General features: G+C 32.8%; 1 protein-coding gene and 1 long non-coding RNA gene across 13 annotated transcripts; one reads left to right on the top strand and one right to left on the bottom strand.

The window, feature by feature from the left end:
• Positions 1–620: 620 nt before the first annotated feature.
• On the top strand, positions 621–16271 carry LOC115766720 (calcium/calmodulin-dependent protein kinase type II alpha chain). Of its 12 annotated transcripts, none has more exons than XM_030710661.1 (16): positions 629–770; positions 3341–3593; positions 4016–4110; positions 4183–4242; positions 4662–4716; positions 5080–5405; positions 5556–5650; positions 5888–6010; positions 6080–6206; positions 6271–6363; positions 8414–8470; positions 10611–10676; positions 13067–13145; positions 13213–13307; positions 13406–13520; positions 15173–16271. In XM_030710661.1, the coding sequence occupies exons 2-16, from the start codon at positions 3529–3531 to the stop codon at positions 15315–15317; spliced, it is 1596 nt and encodes a 531-aa protein (XP_030566521.1). In that variant the 5' UTR covers positions 629–770; positions 3341–3528; the 3' UTR covers positions 15318–16271. The 12 variants fall into 12 exon arrangements, with proteins under 12 accessions (XP_030566529.1, XP_030566528.1, XP_030566530.1 ...); XM_030710663.1 differs by having other exon boundaries at positions 629–774; positions 13070–13145; XM_030710660.1 differs by having other exon boundaries at positions 629–774.
• A 2416-nt stretch (positions 16272–18687) lies between these two features.
• LOC115766768 lies at positions 18688–20140 on the bottom strand. The gene is made up of 3 exons (XR_004018318.1): positions 20065–20140; positions 19919–20007; positions 18688–19842 (listed from the first exon to the last, which is right to left on the bottom strand). It is a non-coding gene; the product is annotated as an uncharacterized LOC115766768 (long non-coding RNA).
• Positions 20141–20632: the final 492 nt, after the last annotated feature.

Below are 20632 nucleotides of genomic sequence, written 5' to 3'. Positions count from 1 at the left end.
GTCAATAAAACCAGACTAATAGACATTTCTATGGGGTCCCCATTTATTTATTAATATTCATTATTAATGTAATATATATTATTGTATATACGTATTCAATTGCTCAATAGTCTTGGATCGGCTGTTTATCCATTTTCTAAGGTCTTAGGGTATAGCAAGAGTGGACAACTAATGAGAAACTTTTTTACGAAATAGAGATATAGATTTGTTCCCTCTCAATTTTGTAGGGTTGGAAATGCTCTCTTTAGCTTATTACAAAGCTACGTATGTACATCTGACAAATGTAAAATAAAAAGTTGATTTAAGTTGAAGCGATGTACATACATGTGTGCACATATTTTACGGGCATCAATTGATTTAGTTCATGACCTGCTATCGATAATCAAGAATATAAGCGCAAAAGCTCAAACTAGGCTAAAGGAAGAAAAGCTTTTGCCGGTCATGCGTCCAAAAAGTGGAGACTTCCTCCCCGAGCTTCAGAGAGAGCGAGAGAGTCAATATCCAAAACATTCTCAGTATAAAGAGGCGACCTGGGATACAGAAATGTGTGGAACACATATAGATATGCGTTCCTATATCTACTCCTGATGCTGCTTTTTTATATCTGAAGCCATCAGTATTGAATTCGCTTTGCTAACCAACGGACGTTTAACAAAAGACAATTCGTGGTATACATACATATATACACATAAGTCGCGTGCTGCCTCTGGTCCCGTTACCCATTTACTTAAATATGTACATTCTATAGTGGAATACGTTTAATATACATTGTATGTATGTATATACATTACCATTCATTTGACAGATACATACTTTTCAAGCATATAACAATTAAACGTAGATACATATGTTAACGTTCATGCACAAATACATATGAATATCCATGTGTTGAAACGCTTACGTATAATATACACAGACAAGTACGTATATGCATCTGTGTGCGCACAAAATTATATTTATCAGATAGCTGAAAAAACTATCCGAAAAGCATTCAAATGTTCATATATATGTATATGTACCCACACGATGTATTATTGGTAAGGTGTACATACAAATTTACATATTTACATATGGATGTACACACATTCTTAATATATATATATATATATATATATATATATATATATATTATATATTTATATATATGTATATACATCTCTCTTTACATCTACGAATAAACATATATATTCCTCATTATATAGCGTGAGCATAACGTGTATACGCTGCTTAAGTACATGCATATGTATGTATGTACATATAATAGGGTGACAGAAAATATTGACCTTTTTTTATTTAGATTTCATTTTTAAATTTATATATGTATATATGTACAATTATATTTATACATACCGATTATATAAATAACATATTTACATGTATATATTAATATATAAAAGCATATTTGAATATTTAAATATACTACTATAACAAGCATTTTTCGAAATACCCATGTGCATGAATAGGTATGATTTTTTTCGTGTCGTCCGATTTTGTAAGGACATGGTTACACTTAAGCACGTATGTATGTATGTGTATACATTCAATAAGTTCGATTATATACTTTGTGCATATGTATGTGTACAAGCAATCTACAATTCCTAGACTGATAAAATAAGTATAATTAACTATGCATATACATATATACCAACATGTTTTCTATGTTTTTTACGCACATCTTAAAAAAATGTATGGACGTACATACATATGTCCATACGTAAAAAGTTAACTTTATATACAAAAATGTTATTTCAGCACACATGTGTAGACTGTATAATGTACACAAAATAAATTTGTATGTATTCTGATACCCTCCCTGCATTACTAGCAATTGGAACGGTGGAAAATTCATGCGCAGCTATAATGGAATATGGGAACAAGAGCAACATGTTCATATATAAATCTATACAGACATATGTACATACATACTAGTAAATATGTGAAACCTGTCAAAAATATTTGCATGTATGTATATATACACCCATCCATGCATTCGTATGTACAATGTCAACTATGAGCTTACATACAAACGTATGTATAAGCAAATACACTTGCAAATGTAACAGTTAGGCATGCACATTCATACATACATACATATGTATGCATAATATAAGTATATACAAGAACTTGTTGCAATTTGTACAGTTAATAGATTTCATATTATTATTATATGTATATTATGCATTTCTACTATACATACATGCATATATGTATGTATATGAACAACAACAGTATAGTGTTATCTTCTGTAAAGTGTAGTTATTTGTTCATACAATGCATCAGTAACTATTTGTGATGTTGTTTCAATTCAGTGCTTGTGAAAAAGGCGATGTATTTACTGACATTATTTGGTGCACATTGGCTCGGTTGCCTTCCAGTCGAACCCTTTGCTGGAATATGTTGGGTAACTTGTCAACTTACATACACATATGTATAGCTAACTGCAGTGTGTGTACATACAATGCAAATGCATATGTAACGAATATATGTATGTATGTGATTTCATATATTTATAGCATATACATACATATATATTTCTTATATTCATACATTTATAGCACTGCTTCACGCTGCAACCTTTATATTCGAATAAAAAAATCAGTTTATATAAATTTTTGTTCATTAATATAGATTTACTCTGCATTTGGATTAAAGAAAATTACTTTACCGCCAAACCTTCTACCTATGCCTAAACTAATATTTTACTTATTTAACGGACTTTTTAGCTATAAAATGGTTGGCGTTTTGATATATTTTATTCTCTATTAACCAGTTTTGCAAAACATGTCAACAGTTTCGTATTTTTTATAATGTAAATGATAATAAAAACGCGGGTCCTATACATATTTAACAATTTTCATTTTGCATCTAACTTTTTACGTTTTCCTGTATTGGCATCACAAGACACCTGTTTCAAGTGAAAAACGTGGTCATGGTCAACTGCACGCAGTGTGACCGTACCTAGATTAGTAAGTTTTCCTCTTATTTGAAGGGAAAAATCGATCATGGTGTAAAACTCACCAATGAATTATACGACTTCAGGTTCTTTAGTGGAAAATATTGGATTTAAAAATTAAGAATGTGATTAAGTAATATTAAAATAATTACTTTCAGAACGCACTTTGCAACATGATTATTATTGTACAGTATTTAAAGTATTTTTATATGCATGATCATTCAGTGTGAACGTGTATCAAGTTAGGTTCTTTCAACATATGTATGTGTGTTATAAAGTATATTAAAGACTCGGCATCTGTAGATAATTACAGATTTGAACAAAACATATGTATCTATTTATGTGCTTATATATTTCTTTGTAACAAGAGCACAAGTATTTCAATAGCATCTCGCAGGAATCGGAAAAAATCTCCCCCAACAAAAACAACGGAAGCGTGCTGCAACACAATTTGAATTGAATACGAACAACAAGGATTAGTAAAGTTTGTCTGCAAATTTACGGCTACAAACTAGTAAGTGATACAGACTCTAATTGACACACACACAATAGATTTTCTCAAGTGTGCCATCGCGATGGCTGCCCCAGCAGCCTGTACGCGTTTTTCGGACAATTACGATATCAAGGAAGAGCTCGGCAAGTAAGTGCAAACACCGAATCCCACAGCCCCCTCCATCGAGATGCTCAAGTGTGACCCTGCGCCGAGTTGCCATTACAAACCTTCAGGCTTTTACATATACCTCTTCCTATGGTATTAACTTTTCTGATTGGTATTTGTGTTTGTTGTCCGATTCTTATAAGGACCAAAACTCAGGGACGAAGCAGGTATACAAAAAGTTAAATATTTCCAATCTGTATACTCTATAGTCTAACATAAACATCAAAATTGTTGATATTTCGAATATATATTTCAAATTAAAAGCATTCAGCTTACGAGTGTCCGCGATTCACAGAAGAACAGGCTAGAACATGGCTAAATCGGCTCAGATCCTAATCGTCTTCTACTCTTCTTGCTCTTAAGAAAAAAAATAGTTTGTTTATATTAATTTATGTTTTTTACAGGGGTGCTTTTTCAATAGTAAAAAGATGTGTCCAAAAATCAACTGGATTCGAGTTTGCCGCTAAAATTATAAATACCAAGAAACTAACAGCAAGAGGTAAGAATCTATTATTTTTTTAAATAAATATTCGTATTTCTTTATGACAAACTGCATTTTGCGTTCTTTCAGATTTCCAAAAGCTAGAACGAGAAGCTAGGATTTGTAGGAAATTGCACCATCCTAATATTGGTATGATATCTATATAAATTGTCCATGTAGTCTAGTTTTATTATCCAAGCTAAACGAAGTCTTCTGTATAAAATAAATTTTAAAATTTGGCACTGATTCCATTTAATCAGCCAAACACAATCGGTTAAAGAGGAGTTTATCATAGGCTTTTGTTTTAAAGACGTCTAATGCGATAAAAATGTACTTCTTCGGCCCGAAGAAGAGTTTTTAAAACCTGTTTTGGATCAATTCCCGGAACGCTATTTTATTTTTTTACTATGTGAACAAAAAACTTAGTCTATAAAACTCGACTTAGCTCTCTTTCTGTTTAAGTATATGTTATAAAATAAATGCGACAATGGGATATCTTTAACGATAGAATAATAATGTTAATCATAATTAAATGTAAAAGGTTTTTATTCGATTTGTTTGACTTTCAGTTCGATTGCATGACAGCATACAGGAGGAAAACTATCACTATCTTGTTTTTGATCTGTAAGTAACGACTCGCACCCCTGTAGAGTTTCATATATGTACTAATACAATGTTATGAATATAGGTTGCTTGTAGAAAAAATATCTAATTATAATTTGATTGTAAACAAAAGCTTTCGGGTTCCTTTGTGAATAAAGCAATGGACTTGACTATTGTTTATTGAGATTCATAGTTCATCCTTTCCCCACCGAGTTCCTGTTTACTTACTAACTATAGCTCTCTCTTAAATCTGCACTCTAACTACCTTTGTATAAATACCTAGTATAAATACGAAATGGAATTAACAATTTTCTGAACGAAAGCAATCTAAAAACTTGAACTTGAAGCAAAATTTACCAACTGAATACTAAATGCATTTTGCAGTGTAACTGGTGGTGAACTTTTCGAAGATATTGTTGCACGTGAATTTTATTCAGAGGCTGATGCATCACATTGTATTCAGCAAATATTGGAATCTGTCAATCACTGCCACCAGAACGGTGTGGTGCATCGAGATCTCAAGCCAGAGAATTTACTATTAGCAAGTAAGGCAAAGGGTGCAGCTGTGAAACTCGCGGACTTTGGTCTAGCCATTGAAGTACAAGGTGATCACCAAGCCTGGTTCGGATTTGCCGGTACCCCTGGGTATCTATCGCCCGAGGTATTGAAAAAGGAACCATATGGCAAATCGGTAGATATATGGGCATGTGGTAAGCACAAGCATTTCTCATCTATTATTCTTATTTATTTTATGTGTAATATGTTATTGTTGTCACTACTCACTACACACTTCCATTATGTTAACCCAATTTGTAAATAGTTTATGAACAACTTTAAGCATATGAATTGTTTATATACAGGAGTGATACTCTACATACTGCTGGTCGGGTATCCACCGTTCTGGGACGAGGATCAACACCGCTTGTATTCACAAATCAAGGCCGGGGCCTACGATGTAAGAACCTCTTTCAATCCACCCTAAATTAGAAAACGATATATTTGTACGCTGATTCAGTTTTTACACTGCATGATCTCAATAAAAATTACTATTTTGATAATATTTCGATATCCAAACATAAAGATCCAATTAGTTAAGTATTGGAAATGCAGACAGCAGATTTATCTGCATAACATTTTCTAAATTATCCTTGGTATATATATATTTATCAAATTCTTGCAACTTCTATTTTAGTATCCTTCGCCAGAATGGGACACGGTTACGCCAGAGGCAAAAAATCTGATCAATCAAATGCTCACTGTAAACCCAAATAAGCGAATAACCGCAGCTGAAGCCCTTAAACATCCATGGATTTGTGTAAGTAACTGGCATATATTTGCCGTATACATTCCGGACTAATCAAGGTTCTCCGTAATTTTTAAATAGCAACGAGAGCGTGTTGCTTCTGTAGTACATCGCCAGGAAACCGTGGATTGTCTCAAGAAATTCAATGCTCGTCGCAAGCTTAAGGGAGCTATACTCACCACAATGCTGGCAACTAGGAATTTCTCCAGTAAATAGATTTAATATTGTAATGGAAAGAAAAAATAAATTTTGTGTTTAATTTTCGTTTAAAGGCAGAAGCATGATCACCAAAAAGGGAGATGGATCTCAGGTGAAGGAATCAACCGATTCCTCTAGCACAACACTAGAGGACGATGACGTCAAAGGTAAATATTTATGTCAATTAGAACAATAGTTGGAGTCTATAATTGTTTATGATCTTTGTCGCTAAAACCTATTTTGAATGAAGTGGGGAATTCTTTTATAGATGAGTTCAGCTCGTTAGGTTACATTTTACAATTGAATGAGTTTCTAGCCAACAAAATAGACAGTATAGCTAAAGATATACCTTCTAAAATATATTCATATATATATATATATATATATATATATATATATATATATATATATATATATATATATATATATATATATATATATATTGAATAGTGAAATAATATAAAACATTTATAAATTATATAATTTATATATGTATATAACCGTTGACCGTTAAGTGTCGCATTAAATAGTGCATTTTAACTAGAATCGGTTTATTTTCAATTTATCAACTTATGCTGGCAATTTATTTTCATATAATCTGCACGTGTATTTAATTACTTTAATGTCGTTATAATAGCTATTGTAATTCTGGTTGTAATCTGCTTGTCTATCATTTTTTTTACCATACATTTTGTACATTTCAATATAGGCATGGTTAATATTTACTTTAAGAAAAATCACACTAACTTGTCAACATGAATACACAACTTTTGTTTTCACATTGCAGATGGCATAAATAATTATAGGCTACAGGTTTTGTTTAATCAATTTAGGCTCATCTTAAAACATCTTAAAGAATAAAAGTAATTCGATTTGAGCCTCAATCAAATTCCGTAGCAATATGCAAGTTGTAGGGAAAGTCATCTGCGACTTCAAACAGGCAGACATACAGAAAGACAGGCATATGTATGGCAAGGCAGACAGACAGACTGACACACTGGTAGACAGACAGATTGACAGACAGAAAGACTTGCAAACCGAAAGACTCAAAGTCAGACAGAGAGAGACAAACAAGTAGACGGGAAGGTAAACAGACAGACAGACAGACCTTTTTTTTTAATACAACCCATTGAACATTTTTAATGGCGATCTACAGGTCCATTTGTAGATTTGGAAAGCTGCAAAAGTCTGAAAAAATTTTCAATATTAACTATAGATAATTATAGACAGAACGTGTTAATGTTGGGTATACCAGAAACCTTGCCCGTTTTTAATATCACTCGAAAATCATACCAATTAGGTGCAAAGTTTAATTTATTTTATTTTCTTTCACGATCTTTAACTGCATTGAAAAATTGCCAAGATTAAATAATGTTTTTATGTAGTCAATTGATCAATTCATCTTTGCTTTATTTTCGTCGTGATTAGCTTTAAAGTACACGTACCTGTAAAATAGAAATTTCTTTGCACACTTTTCAACTTTTCAGGCTAAAATATTACAAAATAATTCACAAGCGCGGAAGTACGAAAATCTAATAACCTAGCAGACAGAGAGATGTAAGAATAGTGTAGCTCGCAAAAGCTGAGTTTGATGAAAATATCTGAGGGGAAAAACAGAACTCATTTTTTGACCGAGGTTTCCTATGCAGCCATATAATACAGCCTTCATTAGATTTGGATCAAATAAAGGCAGCATCGTTTAACTTCTATATGCTAGACAAGAAAGTTTTTCTTACAATTATCCTATATACATACTCACGCTGATAAAAGTTGCTAAAAGTAAAAAGTAACAGAAAATTTGCAAAAATAAAAGTAACTTAAACCATAAAAAAAAAACCTATATACATGTGGTCCGATCGAGCCTGCAACAGAAAGACGGATTTTGCAAGGTCTCAAGTTTGCATATAAACAGACAGACAGACGGACATGGCTATAACAACTCGGCTGTTCAAGAATAAATATAGACTTTATGGTATCGAAGATGTGTCTCGATCTGTGGCAAAACTATAATACCCTCTACAAGTATATGTATACGGTATATATACAACATGGACCACATTATACATAGGCCTTATATTTTTGGGTCCTTGGGTGGATTCCAGGGGTATTTAAAATAATATTTTCTGTATGTGCGCAAATACACAACAATACTTAACAATTAAAAGTAATAAAAACGGTTGCATTTTCAATTATGAAATTTGTTTATTTTTTTTTTAGAAGATAAAAAAGGGATCGTTGATCGCAGTACCACAGTCATATCAAAAGACCCAGAAGGTAAATTTTCATTTGCATTTTATTTTTAGTTTTTGATTACCTTTTTTTTTATTATTACTATTATTATAGTTTTTGTTGTTTCTTGTGTTACCTCATCGAGACAAGCACCACATACTAAAGTCGTCAATCGTTTAGGCATTCATTTAAAGCAGATCGAGTTTGTGATATCATTTTATTTGACTAACGAACCCAATAAACGAACTAAGAGCAGTTCTGAAAAGTCATTCTCTCTGAGGTTTAGTCGGCCCCTACTTTATCGAGCTGATACTATCGAGTTGTTACGTATCTGATTTGAAGGCGCCGTCTTCATTGACTTATTTTAATTTCAGCACTGGAGCTGCTCACCTTGGATTAACTTGGGAACGACAGCTCTTTTTATCGGATCGCCCGATTCCCTCCAGATTTATACATACATTTTCGAACAATCTCGTCTAGAATTTCTCCAAAGATCAGTTTGCTGTTAATTTGTTTTTTTTTTTTCATAGTTGGTAGCTTCTTAAATTGACAAAGATTCTTAATATGAAAATGAATGTATGAATATTAAAAATCAACCTCAATCCGTATGAGTATGGGAACTGTAATTAACACATCTTCGAATAGTGCTCACTCTTTAAAGAATCATTCGTGATTCATAAAGATATCATCTTCAAGTCGTATGAGTATGGAAACTGTAATCAATACATATTCGAATAGTACTCGCTCTTTAAAGAATCATTCGTGATTCATAAAGAATTCATTCGCGAAAACTAACAAAGACAATAATTATGCTAAATGATATTCGCGATGTTGACCAGACCAGCCGCTGCATGCTGCAAAGAGACTTCTACTAACAATAATATATATGATATATATATATATACTATATATTTGCCTGACTGTACACATCGCATTTTAACAGTCGGCCAACAGACCCAGCTCCAATCAAAGTCGACGACCGTGCCATTCGGTGTTGGGTACACCAACAGAGTCGAGGCCAATGTCATCGACAATACGAATGCCAGTATCAAAATTAATACTAATGAGAATTGTAAACGCATTGATGCCGAAAGTCAAATGCATTCAAAGTCCCGCCTTAGAGGTGAGTATGCTCCAAAATTAATGCTAGGCATTTTCTATAGAGTTCTGTAGCCCAGTTTCTGGATGCAAAAGCAAATGAATTCTGTAAATAATGGCGTCTATTTTCTATACATACATGAATTATATTTTTTCTGATCTATTGCAGATCGCATGCTCAATTTTTGCTGTATATCCAAAAAAGTCAACTACTAAGCTCAGCTGCAAATGCAAGCATATCATACGTATGTATCGTATTGTATTATCTCGTCAACTTTCGTAGCTTCATATAAGACATATCTGGCATCGTATTATACTGTATATAATATTCGTATTTGTTTGAAGCTAGCTGATGTCTCAGTTGTTCTTAAAAAAAAACTTGGCGCTCGGCATTAGAAACCTTACATACTTATGTATAGTATGTTCCCAGTATGTAAATGAGCCCGTACTCAAAACTGTTGCATCTCTCTTTGTTTTTTTTTTTAAAGAATTAACACAATAATATAATGATCAGATAATCAAATTCCGAAAGTTTGCAGCCAAATTCGACTGTTTTCTGAGGTCAGTTTCCAATTGTCAGCCAAATTCGACTGTTTTCTGAGGTCAGTTTCCAGTTGTCAGCTATTTGTTTTAGCGCTTTTTAACGTTGAATTCAGCCGTTTTTTCACAGTTTCCAACACTGGTGTTAAGTAGGTCGGTTCCCAGATACCCGGATTCCTCTCTCCTTTGGTCTAGCAAAGCATTTGAAAGCAGTTCACGTATCACAGTTGACATATTAACTTAAATGCATAATTATCTGATAAACACGAACCCTCAATAATTTAGTTTCCAGCAGCTTCCAACACTGGTTTTGAGTAGGTCTATTTCCGGATTCCCGGATTCCTCTCCCCTTTTGGTCTAGCAAAGCATTTAAAAGCATTTCAATGTCATCTAATTTTACAAAACTTACATGCATAATTATCTGAAGAACACGAATCCTTAATTATTTATTTAGTCTTTTGATTTTATATACACATATATATATATATATACGTTATATTGAATAATGTATATATATTTATAAATGATTGAAATGTGTGCGTTTTAGAAATAAGGATTGTGTGTCCTGCAAAAACTTGCCAGCAAATATCAGGAAACTCACAATGCTCTTCAGGTATGTATTAGGGCTTTGCTCCTTAGCTCCCAATCCTTTTTTAATCAGTCATAAGCATATGTATATCTATACTATGTATATCATACATTGTATTTCTTCTTTTATAAATGCTTGAATGTATCTTATCGTAAGAAAATCTGCATTTTGATTTAGAATTTTCGAAACAGTTTGCTACTTTATCAATCACATTCACGTGCATGCTATCACATTTCAATTATTATTATTATTATTTGATATACATTTTGTGGCACCTCAGATGCTGACGCTATATAACAAAGGGGGTTTCACTACGGCTGGTTTATTTTTGTTTTATAATTCTTTCAACTAAAAATAATAAGTATAATACAACCCACATTGTTGCCAAATGATTTCAGTATTCATTGGACGACAAAGACTTAGATCAAACTAGTTGGGTATTCCCGGCCTCTCCCGGTCCAATTTTTTCAAGTTTCAAGTTTTAAACTTAAAATTTGAACTACACGTCTTAAGTTGTATTTTTTTCTTGGTAAGAATGTCGAAGAATAAACTTCCATATTTAATGGGATGGTAAGCAAAAAAAAAAAAAAAAATAAGATAAAAAAATTAATAAAATAAAATCGAATACTACGTTGTCTTGACCTATACGTCTATATTATGTTATATATATTTATAATATATTATATATTATATAGATACTATATAGAATAGAAAATCAGGATCTTGGTACCGTGGTATAAAACTTGAAACCGAAAAAAAAAACTGTCGATAATTTTTCTTTCATGTGAGCCGCTTTCTGATGAAGAATATTTTACTTAGCCACATTCTTAACTCAATTTTGTTTTCAAAAAAGTTGTACCCAAAAATTGTGCACTAATTGAATATTTGCTAAACGGTAAACAATGTCTCAAAAAAAATTAAAAATCTTTTATTCGACAGTTTTCTACTTCGAAATCAATATCGAAAGCGAAAGTAAAAGTGGAAATTTAAGAACTGTTTCCACTCCGGCTTGATCATTTAAATAAGAAAAGTGTTATTTATATTCACCTTAAAAGCAACACTTTTTCAGAACTATTTTTAAATAAAACCGGCTACCAGCCTCAGTTTTTAAATATGTTACGATACTATTTATATTCATACATTATATATATTTGCAATTTTTTCCCTTACTATCTAACACTGAATATGAAAAATAACGGTAAAATACCAAGCCTTAAAACCGATTGTTATCGATATGTTGAAATACCAAAATATATTAGAGATACCGACAAAAATACTCGTTTTGCGAGTGGTATTTATTAGAGTGGGGATATTTAGTTCAATTTGCTGAATAAGTTCACTCGTTCATTTTCTGGTAATATCAACGTTTCGGGCGAGATGTTCCTTAGTTAAGTTCAGATCCCTATAGTCTTCTCCTGAAAATTCCGTCATAATTTCGTGTGATAAACACGGTTTCTTCTGTGTTTGTAGTTTTAAGAATGAATATTTTATTACAATTTTTTATGTGTACGTAAAGAACAAATTTAATCAATTCTAATTAAATAGTCCATTAAATTCAATAGATAATTCGGTAATTGTGTGCTTACTTCAAGACTTAATGAATTAAATGTTTTAAAGATGTAATACACTTTGTGAAAGTTTAAGATATTGGTCAAGATTTCTTTATAAACCAAAAAGTTGTTCATCCAAGAAGTTCATTTATAATGGTACATTCTTTTTAAATTCTTCTTTTTAAAGATTTTGCCTAACTGTCGCATAATGAAACTTAATAATGCCGAGTTCGGTAAAGATTTTAAGAAAAACAAAAAAGTTTACTATACAACTACTTCATTTTCGACCGATTTTCCTATGACAGCTATATGATGTAGTGGTCCGATGTTGTTAGGAATTGCATATATATGAGGAGCATAGGAAAACTAAAAAATTCGGAGTTTGGTCAAGATATCTTGATAAACAAAGAAGTGTTCCATATAAGAACCAACTTTTTGACCGATCGTTCATATTGTTCGCATAGAAACAGACAGACGGATTTGGCTTTATCAGCTCGGCTGTTAATGCTGATCTAGGATATATCTGCTTTATAATACCTTCCACAAGGGCAAAAAATAAACATAAGATGTACATACATATGTACACGATTGACATATTGCCATACTTTATTTTTTGAAGAGTTTATCAAAGTATACCATCACATGCATTTAGTTTGTGGTTTTTGATTTCCTTAGTATGTTGGTTGGTTGGATTGTTCAATTGTAATTCTCATCCAACTATCGTTCATAATCGAAATTCATCCGTGGTTGTAGTCTCTGACTTTTAACGAAATACACTATTAAAAATAATCTGACTTGGTTCACTGATCTGTTTTAATTTAACTTATTACAAAAAATGTTCGAAAACAAATGCATCTAAAAAAGCAGCCAGACGACAGGAAATAATCAAGATCACAGAGCAGTTGATTGAAGCCATCAACAGCGGCGACTTTGACGGATATACGTGAGTTAACCTTATCCTTTAGGCCAACTGTATAAGCTGATTTTTCGTTAATCCTCTTTGGCTACAGTAAAATATGTGATCCACATCTAACTGCTTTTGAGCCGGAGGCATTGGGAAACTTGGTCGAAGGAATTGATTTTCACAAATTTTATTTCGAGAATGGTAAATATGACAAAGAATAAATGAAGCTCGGTAAATGAGCTGTCTAAATTTAAATAATACTAAAATTTAATGTACGCATTTCTTTTATTTTAATTAAGTACTTGGCAAAAATTGCAAAGCCATTAACACAACAATATTAAATCCCCACGTACACTTACTGGGAGAAGAAGCCGCTTGTATCGCCTATGTAAGACTTACACAGTACATTGACAAGTAAGTTTTTATTTTTTACTAGAAAATATATTTGACAAACCATCTAAGAACCCAATTACGACTTATCAAAGAGTTTGAGCCAGCAGGGAAAATTCAATCGATCTAGTGGAATTTATTTTCATCTATTTAAGTAGTGTGTGGCAGGACTCTAGGTCAAACTTCAAGGAAACTGAAACTAGAGATTCGAAATTTTAAATGTGCTTTGTCGTTAACAAATACACAGAACTTATCACTTTTTGTCAGGATCTTGTCTCATATTTGTTAAGCTTAAAACTGTTTCACTTTTTGAAAGCCTGGCCACATTATTCCAAACAAACATGGGGTTTTAAGACCCTGGCCTTTTTGGAGCCATGAAAATTTCAAAAAGATCGCACTTTGAGCACCGAAGCTATTAAAGAATGCTGAGGGAAGACGAAGCACAGAAGGAAACCAGAGTGTCATTCAAGATGGGCTTAGGATATGCATATGTTTATGCAGGACTGGAGGCAATTCCGACTAGAGCCTTTTTATACCCTGAACCCATGAAAATGGGTATAAGGGTATATTGTATTTGTGTAAAATCCAAATGTATGTAACAGGCAGAAGGAAGCATCTCCGACCCCATAAAGTATATATATTCTTGATCAGCATTAATAGCCGAGTCGATCTAGTCCGTCTGTCTGTCTGTCTGTCCGTCCGTCCATCCGTCCGTCCGTCCGTATGTATGAGCCAAAGGATCTCAGAACCTATAAGAGCTAGAGACTTGAATTTTAGATGTAGATGCTCCTAGTTCCTGCGCAGATCGAGTTTGTTTCCGATAATCGATAACTTACTCCGTTTCCAAGCAATCGATCAAAATCGATATCGACATCCTGTTTTTTTTTAGCAAATTGGGTAAATAATAAGAGCTAGAGCCACCAAACATGATATGTTGCTTCTAGAATATTATAGATATTTCAAGTATCTTTCATTTCATACCTATCGCCACCTCCCCGCTTCCACCCCAGAGCTATAAATCAAGTTAATAACCCAACTTTAATTGCCAACCAATTTAAACCACAATTTAAATGCAATTGATTTTTTCAGAATACACAAATATTCTATGGTACAATAAGGTATACTTCATAAAGATCGGGTAAAAAAAACCAAAGTTATATGCAACTGCGCAATTGAATGGGGCAGCAGCTTTAAGAATTTCTGTATACATGTACACACACACATTCATGCGCGTCTGCTTCGCATTCTAATAGCATGGTAATTGCATCTTTTTTTTAATGTTATTTTAGTTCTTTTTTTTATCATAAGTACTTAATTGTTGGTGTGGCTGCTGGGCAGAGGCATAGCAAGTGGTGCGGTCTGTCGCGAGTTCGAGCGCTACCGGGGAAAGTATTATTATTTTTTTTTTGCTGGTGTGGCTGTTGAGTAGAGTCGACAGTAAGTAATGCGGTCAGTTGCAAATTCGAGCCCTGTAGAGGGAACTTTTTTTTATTAATTTGTTTGGTGTTGGAATAAGAGGGTTCAGGGTATCCCCTAGTCGGGAGCTCCCGACTAGAACCTCTTACTTATTTTTTTGGAATAGTGGTCAACTATTGGATTGATCTCGCTATGCTTATAATATGATGCTGTCTTATTTGTAATATATTTGAATAACGCTTTTTGAAAAATCTTACTAGGCAAGGACACGCACATACTCATCAATCGGAGGAGACACGCGTTTGGCACAGACGCGACAATAAATGGCAAAACGTTCACTTCCATCGAAGTGCATCTGGCAAGATCAGCGGGGCAACGACTTTCGATTTTATGCCACAGAAGTAGGCGGAGTCCGCAGAAATTCAAAGATAGTATAATTAATTCGCTCCGATAGCCTAATATGATCTATGTGTGTATGAATCTTTATAATAAACAGCTGAAACAACAATAGTTCAACTCAACTTGTGTGCACTTCTAAGCAAATCGAAGAGATAGGAAAAAAAAAGAAAAATAATATTCAAAATGTGTGTTTCTTTGCCCTTTTATAATTTACAATCTATTTAATTACTATGTTGTATATGCAAACGAAAGAGTAAAATGCTTTATGAAAGCGTAATATCTATAAATATGTATTATACAAAATTAATGTAACCACGATGTGTCCAGTAAATATTCAAAAACGTATCCACAACTATTTGATCTAAAAGCTATGACTATTTTTAATTGTAAACCCAAAAAAAAAAATATATATATATAAAAGCAAAGGAAACGGATTACAAATTGTCCCCAGATATCGAAAGGATTACAAACTTTCAAGACACTTAAAAAGAAAAAAAACATAAAATATTTCAATTCAAAATGCATAAATCGGATGTAATATTTCATTCATATACATATAAATAGTTAGTTCTTTGCTATCGAACAGATATAAATACATAAATGTATCTAGAGAAAGGCTCTGTTTAAAAAAAGATCTCTATTAGCACACACACACACACACATCGACCGTCAGCATATTAAGTTTTAGCATACTATTCACATAATTGTACGTACCTTCATGTAAAATTTAAGCAGATTATTCAATTGTAATTGTCTAATGTATAATTGTGTGTGCATTTATGTGCATATATGTTTATGTACTTTTCAATGCATACCCACAACTTATTACCATATTACCATTCATTTTGGGATACTACAAGTGTGAAATTATAAAAGATATCGAAGCTAGGAAACTATTATAATATTGCAAAGCATTAGTTAATAAATATGTACACTAAGCATTTACAAATTTAACTACACCAAAAAAATTACAACCGAACCAAAAATACAATAATAACAATTAGCTAATTGTTGTTAAAAGAAAAAAATGGAGCTACAAATGATTGGTATCTGAATTATTGGATTCAAATCTAAAATAAGTATCGAATTAGAAATTAGGAAGCTGGCCAAACGCTAAAGGTTCGATCCTTCTCTGATCGGATAATTTCGGATGGCCTCTTAAATTTCTACTCATCCTAATTTAGATCCTTAATGCAGATACTTAAGTTATGTAAAATAATGTGGATACCATGCAGTGACAACAACTACACGCAGCTAAGAGTCATAAAATTCTAATTTCTATTTTGATAATAATTCTTATGTGTATTTAAATAATTTATTCGAATTTTATACGAGTACTCTAGTAAACAAATATTTAACTAAAACAACTAAAAACATTTTGACTAGAAAACCAAATCAAATTGATCATTATGATCCTTAATAAGAAGTTCTTGTCGATTTCTGAAGCAAGTGTCCTAGGCTAAGCTATATACCTATATATATATATATATGTGTAAAACTAATTGTATATTTTGTGGGGCTTTTGTAAATATGTATTTATGCATATGCATATATATGCATATTTACGTATATAATATATAAATGTTCTTTTTTATGTTCTTTTATTAAACCAGAAATCTTATTTAAAAATAAATGTACATAATTTTGGAATACATTTTTTCAATACATGTCTGCATCATTTTATTGACTTTCAACTATAAATTCCAATTTTAATTTCGTGAGTTATCAGTAAATGACAAATTTTCCTTGAATGTTTGCGAATAAATCTAATAGAAAGATTATAAAATTATAAAACGTGTTTGTGTGAACTAACAGAGACTAAGATTATTAAAACAGCAAAACGTGTACTACTTATGTATCCGTAAAAAAGAAAATGTTAATGTTAAAATGTTAAGAAACATGCTTCACAGACATTTCGACATTAAATAAATTGTTTATATTAATCCATACAGAATATACGCATAATATGTTAATTGTACTATATAAAACCAAATATGTCGAATCACCAAAAGAACATTTTTAATTTATATAATCCAAACTAAACTCCGATCTTCAACGACAAATTCAATGAATTTGTAATAATTGTGCACAAATACTGTTACACAAAGGCAAAAATTAAATAAGAAAATGCAGTTATCGTCGGATTGCCGAAGATTATATACACTTGCAGAGGTGCAATTTATTTCTAAACAACCAATTTATAATACCTGCACGTTTCAACCGATTTGTCCTATGCGAGCTATATAAAAAAGTGTTCCGATTTTACGCAGACTCTTGAAATACGGAAAAAATCAATTGTTGAATTTAACAATTAGTATTCCTTTGGGAGCTATATGCTTTATAGTTGATACAACATTTTCTTAATTGTCTAATTGGAAAGAAATTGTAAGAAATTGTTTAATGTAAAGTAAAATAGTTTTGAAAAAAGTTCCTGTACCACCTACATAATAAATGTGGTCCGATCTGTAAAAAAAAACACATTTATGAAAAGTTTTTCAGATAGACCGACATGACTGTCATATCATCTATATCAGCCCAGCTCGTCAGATATATGTAGATGTGTGTACCTACGCAAGGATATATAAAAAATGAGTAAATGATTATAAAATATGTCACATTTACCTAAATACATGATTACATATATATGACATACATGCATACTTACATATATAAATACATATGTACATACATTTTTGGAATCCCATATGGGGCGATAATTTCTTAATTTAAATGCAATAATCACGGATCAAGGATAAATTTTAATCTTTAAAGAAGAAGAGAAAGTTACTGCTGTTGATGTCGTGTATGCATGTTCAATTAATCCAAAAGGAACAGGAATAAAATGATTATTACAAATTTTCTAGTATTTAAAATGTTTTCTTAAATTATCTAAAAAAATACTTATAATATGATAGTATTATAAGATCGAATATTATTACAAATACAAACTCAAATTTATAAATCGATCGAAATGTTGTTAAAAAAAACAGTAAGCACAGTAAGAGATAGAATGTAACAAATTGTTTACCAAGTGTCTCAAAAATAAAACTAAAACAAAACGAAACGAAAACGAAAATTAAAAAAATCAAACCACAAATTACAAATGCCTATTCGAATTACAAACTTGCTGTAGTTGATGTCCTCAAAATACTATATAAAAATACATATTTAAAAATATCGGTAATAACTCTTAAAAATCAATATTCATTATTATATATTTATGATTTATTAACTACAAATACATACCTAATAAAAATTATTACAAATATCATATATCTCGAAATGGGTCTTTAATTAGTGTAATATTCATTTGCACTTACTCAGTCAATGTGCGATATTAGAAATATTACTTTAAACTTTACTTTAAAAATCAGAATCGCAATAATAACAACTTTAGCTAAATTAAAGCGCGTCGCCCATTGCCGCCCTTCCACCTGTAGAGCCTACTCCTCCGTCGTCATTATCACTTTAAAGAGGCTGTTCTCTCTCTCTCTTAGTTTCAAATATTTAGTAGTTTTTGTTTTTGTTTGGGTCCGAGACACGCTCTCATGCTCATACATCAAGATAGTAAAAAATACAAATGATTTGTACGATAGATCAGCATTGCTGTCTTTTATCTCGCTCCCACTACAGGAAACTGCCCCTCATTATGTCTAGGGACCGTTTTAATGTATGTGTGTATGCGATCCCTAGACATAATGAGAGAGATGTAAGCCAAAGCGAGAGCGCTGGGAGCATACCATATAAAACTGTTGTGGTTCGTAAATCCGAGCAGCCCAACGAGAGCTCCATTGGCAAGTGGAACTCTGATGATGCGGAATGTTTTCATTGCTATCGCCAGGATATTTCCAAATATTGTAAGGAACACACTTTTATCCTGATAATTAATGAGCTAATTCCCAATGCCCAATCGCCTGCAGTTGTATTGTTATGATGTGTTGGACGACTACAGATTGGAGATATTGGTCGCTATGCTAGACGAGATCATTACCGACCTGCAGGCGCATCCCACACACTGGACGAAACTATTGTGCGAAGATTTTCTGCAGTTGCGCGACGGCGACGGTGCTTCAAGCTGACCCTACCCAAGTCTAGGAATCGGTTTTTTTTTGTAACGAAGTAACCGAGTGACTCTCTTAATTGTGGACATTATTTGAAATTCATTAAAATAAAGTCTTATCTTTAGGTGAAGGATGATAGAGATAATAGATAGCTCGCACTGTGCTCCGTGAAGTATTCGCGGCATACTCCTGGCACGGCTTTCGCGTAGTCGGACACGCCGTAGCTCCACGCTTGGCCTGCTCCAGACGCTGGTGCTGGCGAGCCGCAGTACCTCCCAGTACTCTTCATCCACGCTCGCGACTATTATTTCAAACGTCCAGCAGCCGCAGCGGCAGCTAGCGAAGTTTTTCTCCTGCCTGGTCGCTGTCACTTGGTTGTAAGGCAGTCATGAAAATATGATGTTTGCCTCGTAGCAATCCAATTGAGTCCATTTGTCGTCCAGTGCAATGTGACCAGTTTCTCGATGCGACTGGAAATGGCAGTCAGATGCACCGGATACTTCATATGCATCAGCTGCAATTATTATTGATGCCAAATCTACATACTTTCAGCCTCATTTTGTCATCTGCCGTTATTTAGTTCTCGCTTTCCAACACTTTACGCTTCTTTAAGCCATTTACCCTAAGTGGCAACCCTGTAATTTAACTGTAGATCTAAGTTTGTATATATCACCTAATTCGAATATACGTACATACGGATGCTTCCTTGTGTTTTATAAAGAACGAAATCTCAAGTTTGAGCATTTCCGTGATTAAATTTCATTACTTTGATTTTGGAATGTTTGTGAAAATAAAGTCGAAGGATCAGGGAAATGATTAGAGGCTTGCTCCAAAAACAGATATTCGATATTGACTCTTATCGATTGCGTGGAAACGAGGCAAGTTATCGATTATCGGACTGCGCGGGCTCTAGGACGACTAACGTTCAAAATTACAAGTCTTCAGCTCTTATTTGTTTTGGTTGGGATTGATGTGCTCATATATACGGACAGACATATGTATATTGCTATATCGAGCCGGCTGTTGTTGCTGATCACGAATATATATATATATATTATGGTGTCGGAGATGCTTCCTTTTTGGTGCTACATACAATTGGACAAAAACTGTTTTATCCATATTCAATGGGGTCAGGGTACAAAAATACATTGGAGAAGTCCCCAAATTTTAAAAAATTGCAGAGAAACCGGCAATGCTGCACAAATTCAGTTGATAAAGTGCACCAGATTAGAAATGTACTAAAATCCAAATACGGTAACC

The sequence above is a fragment of the Drosophila novamexicana genome, unplaced genomic scaffold, assembly GCF_003285875.2.
Source record: "Drosophila novamexicana strain 15010-1031.04,08,12 unplaced genomic scaffold, DnovRS2.1 tig00001222-arrow-arrow-pilon, whole genome shotgun sequence".
In the NCBI taxonomy this organism is placed as follows: Eukaryota; Metazoa; Arthropoda; class Insecta; order Diptera; family Drosophilidae; genus Drosophila; species Drosophila novamexicana.
Note: the sequence above shows the minus strand (reverse complement) of the source record. Positions and strands in the feature narration are given on the sequence as shown.

Coding starts and splice junctions, on each gene's coding strand:
- LOC115766720 (XM_030710661.1), top strand. CDS start 3,529: ATGGCTGCCCCAGCAGCCTGTACGCGTTTTTCGGACAATTACGATATC. Junction 5,406..5,555: donor GGTAGATATATGGGCATGTG/GTAAGCACAAGC, acceptor GTTTATATACAG/GAGTGATACTCTACATACTG. Junction 13,308..13,405: donor CAAATTTTATTTCGAGAATG/GTAAATATGACA, acceptor ATTTTAATTAAG/TACTTGGCAAAAATTGCAAA.